This window comes from Pyxicephalus adspersus, chromosome 6, assembly GCF_032062135.1.
Source record: "Pyxicephalus adspersus chromosome 6, UCB_Pads_2.0, whole genome shotgun sequence".
In the NCBI taxonomy this organism is placed as follows: domain Eukaryota; kingdom Metazoa; phylum Chordata; class Amphibia; order Anura; family Pyxicephalidae; genus Pyxicephalus; species Pyxicephalus adspersus.
This window is the reverse complement of record NC_092863.1, coordinates 103,552,881-103,567,423: the sequence shown is the minus strand read 5'-3', so window position 1 is coordinate 103,567,423 and position 14,543 is coordinate 103,552,881. Positions and strand designations below refer to the sequence as shown.

Genomic DNA, 14,543 nt, shown 5'->3' with positions numbered 1-14,543 from the left:
GCGGTTTGTTGTTCTTCTCAAAATATAAGCCCTACCTGAAAATAAGCCCTAGGGCATTTCTTGGAGAAAAAAAATAATATAAGACAGTGTCTTATTTTCGGGGAAACACGGTAGCTGTGGCTGTAAAAATCTAACACAAGACTGCCCCCTTGTGTACATAAATGTATATTGCACATTGTTCCTGCAATAGGACGTCCCAATCTATGTAATATTGGTGGGAAGCTCGGTCCTAGATTTTTACCCCACAGATGTTGAGGAGGAAGGTAAGGACCCCTTGGAGGGTGCAGGAATAACATAAAAGGCAAGAATGAGTACTTAACCTGTAAGAAAGCAGATTAACCTGGAACCCCCAATGGTTTAAGAACTGCACACCCTTATGAGTGCAAAAGTTTGGCCACCCAAAAAGTTTTAGTTGCTGGATTGAGTCACCCCATGTTCTACTATATTCCCTGAAGACTCCAGCAATGAGAGATATCAAACATTTAGGCCTCCACCTCCAGCTAAAACCCCTAGCTCCACCCACTTTATGGGGGTGGAGCTAGGAACTCAGGTGCTGAGACCTTACCATGCAAAAGAAGTGGCAAAAGGCCGATTCAACCCAACAGCCCCCACATAAAACAGTAAAAAAATGTAATTTGGAGAAGATAAGCACTGTGAGAATCACACACAAAATTGTTGATGTTTCGTTGGAAAAATTTTGCACACTTGTCTTTTCCTTACTGTGAACTGCTGAAATAGGTGCAGAGGGTAGCAAATATTATAGCAAGAAACTGCAGTGTGTGCAATGGGATATCTAAATCTCAAAAAGCAGAAATCATCAAATATACCACAGGGTCAGTTTTCTTGGCTGCAGTTTTACTATGGGGTCACAAGTTGGCGCCAGAGTACAATGTTGGAAATAAGCATCACGCATGGTGTATAACACACCTGTACAGAATACACCTGGCTCCTTCCTTTAGGTCAGGGGCCCACAACTGGCCCCCCTTTTTTTGGCCCCCCATTATTCTTGTACACCCATCATGTGACACAAAGCCTAGGCAATGATCACATGGTGCCTGACTACCAGGGGCATTGTGTTTCAATCCATTAGAGACTGCAAAGTGTAATATTTAGTGTCAGACAAAATTGTGATGTGAGAGGATGAACACCACACAGCCTGCATAGATAGAAATTAGTCTTTTAACCCTAAAGTGTGTGTAGAGGGGTTTGTTTTTGTTATTTATGGATAAAGTAGTAAACTTCCTCAATTTTTTCAATACATTTTAAGTTTGGCCCCCGACTTGGTCTAAGTTTTAGATTTGGCCCTCTGCGTATTTGATTTGACACCCCTGCTGTAGGTGGATAGTAGTTGGGAATTGACATGTACTATCCGGCAGTATTGCAATTATTTCTGCTAGAACAAAGCCTAATTATGTGCGGTCATCTTACAACTACAGGTTTAGTAAACCTCTTTTTTGCAGCTCACAAAAATTTTGGTCTCAAAATGTCTTGTATACACCTCAGTAGAACTTTTAAAAAAGGTTAGGTACAAAGTTTTGGTTGGGGATAAGTAAAAGGAGTGCAAATCTTCACCACAGCCCTCTGCATTGGCAGACACAGACAACAGTGGGCCCCCTATGTATCCAGGGCCCTTGTGGAGCTGCACACTTTACACCTCTCTATGTCCGTCCCTGGGCCCCTGCCAATAAGGTACTGGTGGTTTTCACATGAAAAATCAGAACAGAAGCTGAATGCATATTGTGTGTGAATTTCACTGAGGGCACTGGGGTAATAACCTCCTCCCTCATCCTCATCATCAACATCATCATCATTCACACAGTGATCACCGGGACCTAAAATGTACAAAGATCACCACTTAATCAGAATCTGAAGTCACAGCCTCAAACTGCAAGGGCAGCGACTCGTAGAAGGTTCATAACCCACCCTAGCGTTTTTTTTTTGATGCAACCCATTTTTTTGAGCCATTAGAAGCTTCTCTATTCACACCATTGTGGTCCCATGCACCAACAAATAGTTGCAGAATGCACTGGAGACACCTAAGTGTAAAGTGAGGGATGGGTGAACCTTCACACAAGATATACTGTGTACTAAGTACTCCTAAGCAGCAACCAATGCATATGATGGGTGAAAGTGCAAACTGAAAGTGCACCTAATTGCTTGGGTAGGAGGACAGAAGCTGGGGGGATGCAGCAGGCCAGGGTAAAGTTAAATATAAAATGCAGGTGGCACTACTTAATATACAATGGGGGTAATGCCAAATATAAAATGTAGGTGGCGCTGCTGCAAATACAAGGCGGGTAACAGGTATGTGTACGTATCAGTGCATGTATCCCCTAAGACGTATGCCACACAGCAATGGGCAGCGGCCATGCATGCCAGGACCACACCTTTGCTTTACCAACCGCCCCCCTCCAATCAGTGTGTAGGGCGGCCGAGCGATGGAGCGTAACTGCTGCACTCCCCTAACAAGTAAAGGAGAGGCAAATACTAACTGATGGCATTTAGTGTTTTAGCTGCTCATCACAGAGTAATATTCACCTTCAGAATCCTTTAATCATTTTCTCTCTATTGTTAACAAGGAATTTGTGTTTGGTTTTAGGTATTCCGTGTTCAACCCAGAAATGTTTTTAAGCCGGGTGGCAGCCCCAATACTGTGACCCAACTCCTCAGTAACTACCCAAAATCAGCCGGGTGGTTACTGAAAAGTTCTGGGTGGTGCGCCCGGTTCAAAAGGTCCAGAGAACACTGGTATTTTACCCATTTAAATCAGCCCTTACACCTTGCTTACCCTCTTCCAAAACTTTTTACCGGCCTCTTTTAAAGTCATCCCAGAAAGAGATCAATTCATCGCTGGAGCTGTGCGATGGCTCCAATTCTAAAGCTAAAGGCTGTGTGAATTTTGCACCTTCATCTGAAATCATTTTATAAAAAATTTCATTTCTGCACCTTCACCAATTTGTCAAAGGGCAGCTGGTATCAGATAAAATCTTTCCTATTGGCTCTGAAGTGCAAATGTTAATGTCGGCATTAACCCATGAATGTATATGATGATATAACAGAATGAACAGATTTACTTTCAGCTATTTTTAGCATTTCTCTGGCATACAGTCTTCTGAAAAATGCCAAGGCATTTGTCACTTGTCCTCTGCACAGGCTGAGCTGCTGCCTAGACGCCCTTCTGCCCTTTATCAGTGATCCCAACCTTCTCTACAGACCATGTGACCAATGTAACCAATCACCATGTCCAGCAAGTTAACTTTTTACACTTTGTGCGGAAAGAATTAAACTCAGGACATCTCAAATTTTCCTTTTCTTAGGCACCGCGTTCATTTCCAAGTGCACAGATACAGCTTATAATGCAAATAATTTAGGATATACTTAAACATTTCAACTAATCGTCACAGCTTACGCCAGCGAGCAGAACAGCAGCCAAAATGGTCTCTGGGGCAGGCAGAGTGCAACAGGAAATGTTCCCGACGGGGACACATCTGGAAAAATCTAACAAGATTTGAATCTTTCAAACTCTTCCCTGATGATCTTTGGCTGGAGTCCAACTTTAATCAGCAATCACCTCCCCTGTAGGAGTTAAATAGAATCCAGGGGGCGCCATTTGACTCTTACGCTTGTGATAGTTTTTCAAACAAACCAGTGTAATACTAACTATGCAGAAACAGGAAAAAATAAATCATTGCACTAAAGTTTTGCCTTATCAGTCTGTGTTCCAGTATAAGCACTGAGCAGCTCCACACCAATTGTTCTTCACCTCACTTTGACCTCTCAGTTCCACTGCAAAGGAAATGAAAAAAAAAAAAAACATAAAACTCCCGCGTAAAATTCAGCACAAACTCTCGATTCCTCCTAAGAGGGGAAAGTTTGGAAGGTAAAGGGCACTTCTTACAATATATACTTCAGCTGGCTTTTTTTCGGGAAAAAAAGCGCAGAACGTGAAACATGATGGGGAGAGAGAGGTTTGCTCTGTGCATCTGGCCCCCCATGGGGTGAGAGGGAGTGGAAAGCTTGAAACAGGCCTTCTCCCCCCCACTTCTAAAAAGCTCATCTTGAAGCTGTCCACGGGGGTTCAGCTGGCCCCGGCCCGGGTCATAAGCTCTTCCAAAGCTTTGTCCTGGTCGTTGTTATGGAGTAACAAAACCTCTTTGATTTCTTTCTGCTCAAATCCCATTTCTTTGAATTTGCTCATCAGCTGAAGGAACAACATTGTCTGGGAGGAAAAAGAGTGAAAGTCATTAGTCCACTAAAAATCATAACTGTACTTGCTATGTGTAACAGTTACGCAGCAGTTCTGCCAGGTCACTGCATAATAATAAAGAATAAAAAGAAAACATGGCCGCCGTGTGGTCAATGAGTCGCTAGCTCAGAATAGGAAATTCCGTCATAGCTTTCACTTGCTGCATGTTTGTTCCAGATCATTAATGTTGCACTGACACCAAAGGGTCAGTAATTGCAGCTCCCCCAGCTCTGAGGAAGCTTTCCCAATTCATACCCCCACTCCCTAGATTGTAAGCTCTTCGGGGCAGAGTCCTCTCCTCCTCCTGTGTCACTGTCTGTATCTGTCATTTGCCACCCCTATTTAATGTACAGCGCTGCGTATAATGTTGGCACTATAACAATCATTTTCTTTATTATTAAAATAATAATAATAATACCTGGTAATACACTGTACATAAACCCCCCCAGTTGCTCCTCTAATAATTTTCGCAGGGGTCAAGACTTTTCTAGAGCTGCCCCGTCTCTCTGGAATGGTCTCCTCGTTCTATTCATCTTGCTCCTACTTTCTGCTCCTATAAAAGAGCCTTCAAAACCCAACGCTTCAACCTCACCTACCCGTCTTCTTCTGTCTCCTAAACCCTCACTACTTCCCATCATTCCATATCCCACCTCCTAGATTGTAAGCTCTTCGGGGCAGGGTCCTCTCCTCCTCCTGTGTCATTGTCTGTATCTGTCTGTCATTTGCAACCCCTGTTTAAATGTACAGCGCTGCGTAATATGTTGGCACAATAAAAATCCTGTTTATTCATAACAATAATTATACCTTTTCCTCGGAACACTGATACATCTCCATAGCTTCATCCACCAGCACAGGGTCAAAGCCTTTCTCGCACAGCTGGGAATGGATGAACAGGTACTCCAGCACCTGCAAAGAGAAGGAGAGAAATGAAAGGTATATGTCAGAGCTATATAAATGTATAATAATAGTGTGTGACTGGGGGCCAATAGAAAACAATAACAAGGAAGTGTCCTCTGTCACCTGCTCCACGTTCTGTCCTTGTTTCTGCATGGCTTTCATAACGTGTTCATAAGAATATCCCATACTGACAATGGTCTCCGCACACTGCCTCTCGCTGCTGGACAGCGCCTGCAGGAGCTCCCCATAGCCCGGAACATTGAGCCGCGTCACACTGGTAATGTTGTTGGGCACTTTGGACATCATTACCTGATGAGCCATCTGTGAAAGAAAGGAAAACAAAAAAAAATATGTTTACTACAGGAAACATTCTGCTTTGTGTTAACAGTCCACTGTAGCAACAAAATATTAGATTTTAATAGCCCTACGAGGCTACAAACAGAACATTAAGGGAAGCGTTTACACATTTTTTTTTTTTTACAACAACTTTTAATAGAAATAATACAAAGGAGTCGTCATGACTTGTACAAGGAATAATGAAAAACATAAATCAGTGCAAATTGAACATAAAAGTGCAAATAATGGAAAGAAAATAAGAAACAAAGCGGTTTTAATTCAGTGTTGAATCTAGAAGGTTTTTAAGCCGGTTAGGAAGAAGCTGTAGGTGGGTGGCAGCCCCTGTATTGTGACCCAACTCTTTAGTAACCACCCAAAAACAGCAGGATAATTCCTGAAAAGTGCCGGGTGGTGCGCCCAGCTAAAAGGGACTGAAGAGAACAGCGCAATGAGTTCTAAGTTGGAAGATTAAGGATAGGAGGATCGCCCTCTATCGGTCTCATTAAGTAGCAAGGAGTGCTTTGAAAGCATTGATGTCATTTCTGATTGGTAAAAAGATTCAATGCGTTACAAAAAAAAAAAAATACGCTCCGTGCTGTGTGGTCTCAATCCAACTATTAACGAATCAATTAAATACAAGAAAAGATGAATGGTCGGACAATAATGGAAAACCAGCCGTGGAAAATTGTCTTCTCTCCAACTGAAAAAGTTTTTAATCATTCAGTTTACAGCAGGGGTGCCAACACTTTTTTTTTGCTTGCGAGCTACTTTTAAAATGGCCAAGTCCAAATGATCTATCAACAATGAAAATGCAAAACATATATTTATTTATATAAATAAAAGGAGTATACTTTATATTCAAACTATATATTGTTTACCTTGCATAACAGCACGACATTTAGCCATTACTGTACTACGAGGACGTCTTAAACTGAATGGAATCAGCCAAAGTTGCATAGTCCGGACAGTAGTTGCTGGTAGCCAGCCTCAGACAGACTTCCAAATGATCATCAGTCATGGAGGAACGGTATTTGGACCTAACTGCTGTGCGCTGTAGAGTTTATTTTGAAAGGCAGGGCTCCGCCATCTACTCGTGTTGCCTTTGCGATCTACCTGTTGGGTACCCCTGGTTTACAGTGTGAGCTCCTCTGAACAGTGGCTGATGAGACTGGCTTAGTGTTCTCTGTACAGCACTATGGTAAATGTCAGAGCTATATAAATGTATAATAGTAGTGTGCGACTGTGGGGGGACATTAGAGTGTCAGCTCCTCTGTACCAGAGACGGATGGGACTGGCTCAGTGTTCTCTGTGCAGCACTGCGGTATATGTCAGAGCTATATAAATGTAAAATAATGTGTGACTGTGGGGGGACATTAGAGTGTCGGCTCCTCTGGCACAGAAACTGATGGTACAGCACTTTAAAAAGAGACTTCATAACCTATTAACACCCCGTCAGACTCAAAACTTCATTCAGTTCTGCTTGTCTTGGCTTATCGTCACTTAATCTTTGCCTTTGGCACAGGGCCGTTGTGTTATTTTAGGCCGGCTAATCTACAGCCTTTTAAAATGTTAAGGTTGAGATAATTTGGAGGGTGCACTGCTGACCTCCCCCTTTTTAAAATGTTCAGTAACCACGTACAGCTGCAATGGTGATCCAGGGCCTTCACTAACGGAGGTAAGCAATGTCAGCATACGCATTTCTACCTATACACATACGCTTGAGTGTGACCGTTCATCTTTAATGCACCCTGCAACACTTAGCACTATTATTAAGCAAAAGGTTCCCCTTAATACTAAATTAAAAACTGTTGTTGCTTAACAAGACCTAAAACTTAGGCAAAAGACTGGTATTAGGAACAGAGGGCATTAGAGACTGACAGGTCTTTTATTGTTATGCCAGGACATGCTTTTTAGATGCACAATGAAATCAGCGACTATGTAAGGTTGAATCAAAAGGCAGAGCCTGCACATAACAAATTTAGCAAAATTCGATCGCTTTTAAATTATAATTTTACTTGTCTGTATGCCTTCACCCTTTATTCAGCATGTAAGTTAATATATATGTACATAGGGCAGCCATATTTACTCCTTTCATACTCAGGCTGTTTCACAGTGCCATGCCTGGCTCTAGAATCATTCTACCTACCACCTTGCAGCAAATTTTCAGCACTCTGTGCACAGATTCTTCTAATATAAACTGCTTTGGAAGTAGAAGCTTGAAACTAATTTTAGGCTGGCAGAGGTCCCTACCCTAAGGTTGTGGCTGGACAGTGAAAAGAGAAACCGCAGACTGATCAGCTCAATTCTATCTTTCTCATCACACGGCTCAGGACTCTGCACCTTCCTCTCTGCACCCTCATGTGATGGCGGTAGGCCAGATAAGTAGCACTAGAAAAGCCGAAAGTAAATCGTCCTTCATGCCAGGCATTTTACAGCCTTTGCAGCTTTATTCACATCAGAGCTCAGACTGAGAGAGGTAGAGGGAATAAGAAGCCAGCCGACAGAGTAAAACCTATCATCAACACAGTTGCATATACCTGATTTGTTTTATAAGTTTAGTACAATATATTCAGTAATGAACTGCAAATGGGACCATCTAAGAAAGAAGCTGTTGAGTTTAAAGCCAATGTCTTGGCAAATGTTATACCACACATTTATATTAAAGTGGAATTTTGGTTCTGCTTTAAATATTTGGCACAGGTGATGTCCCTTCTGCAATAAGCATTATTATCTTTCTGATCATTGTTCTATGCCAGGGGTGTCAAACTCTGGCCCGCAGGCCAAATCTGGCCGGCATGTTCTTTTTTTGGGGCCCCCAAAATAATTCTTAATATGAATTGCATACCAATAGAAAGCAAACAAGAGAAGTTTATTGCTATGGTTAACAAACACTTTAAACCATAGCTAAAGTTCCACTTTTAGGTCGGTCTTATTTGCACAAAGGGACAAGCGAGGTCCCTTCTGCAATACCCATTCCTACCTGCCTGATCACTCTGAATAAATGCCTGCGGGGAAACTACGTCATCCTGGCCCAGCCAATCAGGATGGCTCAAGATCATCCACTTGGGGCGTCCCCTGAAGATCGCATTAATAATTAGTTTGCAGGTAACTCTGCCTATCTGTACATATAATTTCTGGGTGAAATTTTAAGCAAGGGCAAATGTGAGATGATGGCATTGGAACACACACAGTTCTCCCCGGCCCCTTTTAGTTGGGCGCACCACCCGGCTGCTTTTGGGTGGTTACTGAAGAGTTGGGTCACAATACAAGGTTCTGGGTTGAACACCGATATATATATTAATATGTTAATATGATGCACACCCCACTAGCCAAAACAAAATGCACAGGAATAGGAAAAAGAAGAGAGCAAGCATGGGCATTATCTAGGAGTACCAAAGCTACATATGGCTTCAGCCATGACAGGAAGATTTAGGAGACTGCTGCAAGTATGTGTAGCTTAGAACTTGCACCTTATACTTGCACCAATTTGCACCCCATCACCTCTAGTCACGGAGCCACCCAGTGAACACCTCTGGGTTCTGTTAACAAAAACTAAATTGCGACACTGAAACCAAAATACAATATAAAAGCGAAATACAAACTTTTAGAGGTCTATTACCTTGAGATCGCTGTTCAAACAGGTCCGTGCTATTCCATCTTTACCGGTAACAGATACCACGGCAGTTAGAGAGGAAGGAGTTAAGGTGGGCTGTTCAATCCCCTTGTCTAAATGCAAGGACTGGCCCCATGTAAGGTGTCCATTCACTTCACTGCCATTGTTTGGAGAAGAGTCCCGGAAAGTGCCGTTGGGCAGGCAGGTAGTGCTTGTGAATGCCGTCGTCTGGTCGCTGTCATAGGAGTCTAGTTTTGGAAAAGATAGGGATTTGATATTGCTGACTGAGTTGATGGGAGCAAGGGACACTTTGGAAGACGGGGGCAGATCACAGTTCTCCAGCTGGGGTAAAGTGATAAAACCATTAGGTTTTCGCAAGTGCTTGAAGTCCAACGCTTCATGTTTGATGGTAGCTAGGGCGTCTTCATCTTCTATCAATGCCTGAGAGCCCTGGATGGGGTCCAATTGACTTAAATCTGGGTCTTGAACAGGTCTGATATGAATCTCAAGGATGTTCTTTAATTCCTCTTTTTCGTCAATGGTTTTTAGCTCCAATTTGTCAAAAGGATCCTCCTCGCACTCAAAGTCAGCAGGGTTAAAGTCGTCCTTGGTGTGTGGAGGGCTCAGCACTTTTTGTGGTATGGCACTACTATTGGCAGGGGTAGGAGTAAGGATGTGGTTATGCTGCAGGCTGACAAGGACAGGGTTGAGGGAAGGTGGACGACCAGAAGCATCATTTTCCTGACTGTCACCCGTAGTGTCAAGGTCTGCTCGGGAACGATATGCTTCTGCCTTCAGTTCGGCTTCACGTTGGGCAGATTTAATCTGTTTTATCTCCTCAGCCCACTGGATGGTCTTCCTCTCCAGAGAGAAGTCATACTGCAAACAAAATAAGAATAATTTTATACAATTGTAAAATTTTCAGCAAACTATTTGACACAAATTTAATGCCAGGATCTGCTTTTGAAGATAATATGAAAGGCTTAGATCCTGTGAACCTGGATCACCCAGGTTCACTGATGAAAGTGTATCCTCTCCAGCCTTGGAGAGCTTTAATAAATCAGGCCCACTGTGTCTGATCACCTTGTTTGAACACAAATTGCAGCCATTCTGACAGAATGTCTACGGCCAAGAACCCCTGTTAAAAAAAAGTCTAAAAGAGTATGGTTGGGTAGCAAATCTAGATGCAGCAGTGAAAACTCAAACGGAAAGTAAAGGTCTTACAAAGTCTGTCTGGATTCCATGGCATTATACCTCCTCTTACAGTACGTTGAAGCCATTACTGTTGATGCGAGTAAATATTTCTAGCCAATAGGAAAATGAAAGAAGAAGTATTCCAAAGTGAAAGTACTTGAAGTTTTCACAGCTGCTATCTTGGGACTGCTAGAGAGATGCAACATGAGATAGAAAGCGATATAGATAATAATTATCTTCTATTCTTCTATTAAAGATCAATATCTGTTCTCAGGTAGTTAAGAGGACCGAATTAGAACAAGTTAGTTGAAATAAATCCATACACTGTTCTTCTGCCTAAACCTTCACCCATGTTTTGTCTACATAAAGTAGAACATAGTTGTCTTTCTCATTCCCATTATTATTATACCGTATTTGTTTAGCAGCGAAATATTACACAGTGATTTACAAAGTCCATAGTCATGGCACAAGAGGTCCCTAATAGGAGCTCACAATATAATGTCCCTACCATAGTCATATATGAATAATACAGTCTAAGTTCAATATTAGGGGAAGCCAATTAACTTAACTGCATGTTTTTGGAAAGTGGAAGGAAACAGGGGTACCCAAGGAAAAACCCACACAAACACGGGGAGAACCTGCAAACTTCATGCAGATAGTGTCCTGGACGGGATTCAAAACTGGGACCTAGTGCTAATCACTGAGCCACTGTGCTGCCCATATTGCCCGAGCCACTGAGTTGCCCATATTCCCCCTCTGAACTGTCAGAATCCAAGAAAATACTCCATGAGACAGTGCTGGGCCAAACACCAGCAAAGTAACAAAGAAAAAGTTCCCAAGCCCTGACAAAGCTAGGACTCCAGTATACTGTAACTTAGGGAAAAGGAGAAGAGGGAAAGAGGAGAATTAACATATATATCCTGTTTTGCCTTGCCTGGGCAATGCAAAGCTTTAAGTGTTTCCATTTGGTAAAGTACCAAGCAGATGTATGGCAAAGTCTAGTACAGATCCAATAACACGAGAAACTCACCTGGGCCTCGCTTATAAGATGACTAATGTCGGGCATACAGAACCCCACAGGAAGGCCAACTTTATCCGGCACTCTGAACTTGTCACCGATCTTGAACGGGACATCTTCGAGGTAACTAAATGGTCCTAGGGAACAAACAATAAAATGGTGATGGACTTTGCCACATCATCAAGGAAAATATTTATAAGGTCACAATAATTTATAACTGACCGTCAGAGGTCAAATACACAAAAATCAGACAATACAACACAAGGAATGGCTGCTGCACTCAACATAATAGCAGCTTACTGTCATTTCTAGCACACGACACACAGCAGGATGTGACCTACTTTTACATTTAAATACATCTGGGCATGTCAAATAAAATGCAGTGCCCCTAATTTTTTTTATTGGGTCATCCTTTATGCAGCCATTAGCTACTTTTACCTATAGGAAAGGGAGTGTTAGAATCCTTGGGAGACGTTATTATCATTGTGGTGAGATACCAGAGTAAAAATGAGAAACCCCAAATCTGGAAACATTATGCACTAATACAAGGCAGAAGCAGCTTTTTCACAAGATTTGAAATCCCAATCATTCCCAGAATCTCACCGAGAGGAAAATAATATTACCCTTCTCCAGGCCATGTAGGTGGAAGACGGGCAGCATTCAAGTCGGAAATGTTTTCAAAGTGGGTGGAAAGAAATTGTAGGTAGGTGGCAGGCCCTGTATTCGGACCCAACTCTTCAGTACCCACCCAAAAACAGCCGGGTGGTTACCGAAAAGTGCTGGGTGGTTAGCCCGGCTAAAAGGGGCTGGGGAGAACCCCTGCTACCTTTTTACATTAAAAATAAACAAGGGCCTGATCTAATGACCAGAACATGGCCACAATGGCTACAATAGCTACAATGGCCATAATGCAACTAACTAACTGGTACATATCCAAAGATGTTTCTGAGTAATTACTATTGGAACCTTGGTAGGTTAACATTCCAATTTACTTGACAAAATAAGGATGGTAGTTAAAGGTAGCACAAGCTGGTAAATTACAGACAGAACATATTTATAAATGTCCATGTTTGTATGTGTAAAAGATCCACCAGAATGATCATAGCAGACTAACTTTGCATAGTGTCAAGTTTCCACAATTATGATTTGTGACTGTTTAATAATTGGAAACTCTATCAAATGGCATTCTGAAAAATGATAACCTGATCAATAGCTGTAATGCATATTCTGTATTGTTAGTTTTTAGAAACTGATAATATAGACAACACAGATTTTTAATCAAGAATTTGGAATTGAAATCCTTGTACACACCTGGAAAGCCCTGCTTTTCTTCCCCTTTTTGTATCATAAAGCAGAGGTAGGGTGTGTGGTTTTTGTATGGCTCAGAGGTATTTGTATGTCTTTAAATTAAAAAGATCATAAAATTATTAGTAACCCTCAGTTTTTATTGCATTTTTACTTTGTGCTATGTAACGCTAACAATGCTGTCACTGGTGATGTGTGGATTGCTAAGAAGCCATGCACCTGCTCCTACGGGGTTACTCCATTGTTGGCAGGACCAGCATGATGTCCCTGTGCCCTCACTGGTTAACAAGATTACCATAATAGCAGGCGAGTATTTTATTTTAGAAATCCTGTGGCTGATGGCTTGTAGCCAGCTGCATTCTCGCTTATATGACATGGCCCTAACAGGATCGAATATAGGTGAAAAAGCAAAGAGGGTTGTCATGTGAGCCAAGTGACAGAACCAGCTCCACCACTTGCGTTGGAAACCACATAGTGAAATTTCTGCAGGTTATATCTACCTTGGCTCAGCAATGGGAGAAGGAAGACATACAAAGATGTTTTTTCTTACCGTGTAAATCTGAAGCCGATTTACTAGAAGCCATTTAGAGTCTGCAAAAAATAAAGACAAAACTTGTTAGTTTTCATGAAGCTTTTTGAGATGAAATTCATATAATACAACAGTTGCAAATTTCACAAATGACGAGCGTTGTTCACACGCCAGACTCTCATCGGATATCAGGCCTGAGGCGATTATCGTTCAGCGATCATCTGACATGTACATACCCGTAAACCCTGTCCACAAGGATAGATACAGAGGAGCATTAGAACGAGGGATGCTTAAAGTATTCCGCATTATACCATAACTGGTCTAAGAGTCGTTTCACCACGATAAAGTTACCTAAGACGTGTCCTTTTCAGATAGTTAGGAGGAAAAGATCATCTTCCAAGCCTCAGTTGACAGCTGCATGATAAACGAGGCCCTTAAACTTCAACAAAGAGCATCACCAAGCATAAAACTAACTTCAGTTTAACCCATACAAATGTTTAAAATAACATTATGACACAGCAAGTTTTCTGCTATTTAGTCTGTAGTACAAAAAGTGCCACATCCCTAAATACAAATATTCAAAAAAGCAACAAGATTAATTAGGACTTCTGAGGCACAATCTCTGAATAAAGGTAGCATTTAGTTTAAAATAATAATTGAAAAAAAATATATACTTTATAATAAACATAGGTAAACCCATACATAGTTTTGATTCATTAAAACCAAATTGCTAATAGCAAAAAACAGTGACATACAAAGTTCATGCTTTGTGTCAATGAACATCGACGCGTTTCGCGGAAGCTATTTGTTCGCGTCTTCAGGATACAAATGAGGCTTTACCCTGGATAACCCTTAAAGTGTATAGAGCTTTAACACATACAAAAAGGAAAGAAAAAGAGAAAATAGTGGGCAGAAATGATTCAAAAACGTTTACTCGGTTTACTTGATTTATGTTAATACTTTATATCAAATCTATAAAACAATATAAAGAAGCACTGCACAGTAAGTCAGTACAATCAACTGCTAGTATTCAAACATGAGGTGAGGAGTAAATTTCATGCTAGAGCCTGGATATCCATGTACAGGTAAATATACCAGGTGTAAATATCCTCCCTACTGGTCCCACTTTCGTAGATAACCCACGCGTTTCGCCCATAATAAAGGCTTCCTCAGGGGTATAAGTGGCTTGCATGAGAGTAGGGCTACACAGGAAGGCACCGTCAGGCAGGTAAGAAAGTATTAGGCCAATATGGAAGAGGCTCAGATTCCTAGAGGCGCAAGAATCGCGCTTAGGTGCTAAGTTTGAGTATGTTGGTAATAAGCAGGAACCTCCTTAAGGAGATTGGAACTGCGGAGTACCCATTATAGTTGCTGGGCTGTGCCAAGGGCCCAAGGATGAGTGCTG

The 14,543-nt window shown here is 41.8% G+C and overlaps 1 protein-coding gene across 1 annotated transcript; it reads right to left on the bottom strand.

Annotated features, from left to right (window-relative positions):
- Positions 1–3,302: 3,302 nt before the first annotated feature.
- On the bottom strand, positions 3,303–13,252 carry UBAP1 (ubiquitin associated protein 1). Its single transcript, XM_072413530.1, has 6 exons — positions 13,160–13,252; positions 11,317–11,441; positions 9,099–9,971; positions 5,267–5,464; positions 5,051–5,152; positions 3,303–4,219 (listed from the first exon to the last, which is right to left on the bottom strand). The coding sequence occupies exons 1-6, from the start codon at positions 13,191–13,193 to the stop codon at positions 4,079–4,081; spliced, it is 1,473 nt and encodes a 490-aa protein (XP_072269631.1). The 5' UTR covers positions 13,194–13,252; the 3' UTR covers positions 3,303–4,078.
- Between the last annotated feature and the right edge of the window lie 1,291 nt (positions 13,253–14,543).

What these genes read in the sequence shown, in the direction of transcription:
- UBAP1 (XM_072413530.1), bottom strand. Translation starts at nt 13,193, where the DNA reads ATGGCTTCTAGTAAATCGGCTTCAGATTTACACG. An exon ending in GTTTGAACAGCGATCTCAAG is followed by an intron (nt 5,465 to 9,098) that starts GTAATAGACCTC and finishes TTTCTTTCACAG; the next exon opens with ATGGCTCATCAGGTAATGAT. An exon ending in ATCAGTGTTCCGAGGAAAAG is followed by an intron (nt 4,220 to 5,050) that starts GTATAATTATTG and finishes TTTTCCTCCCAG; the next exon opens with ACAATGTTGTTCCTTCAGCT.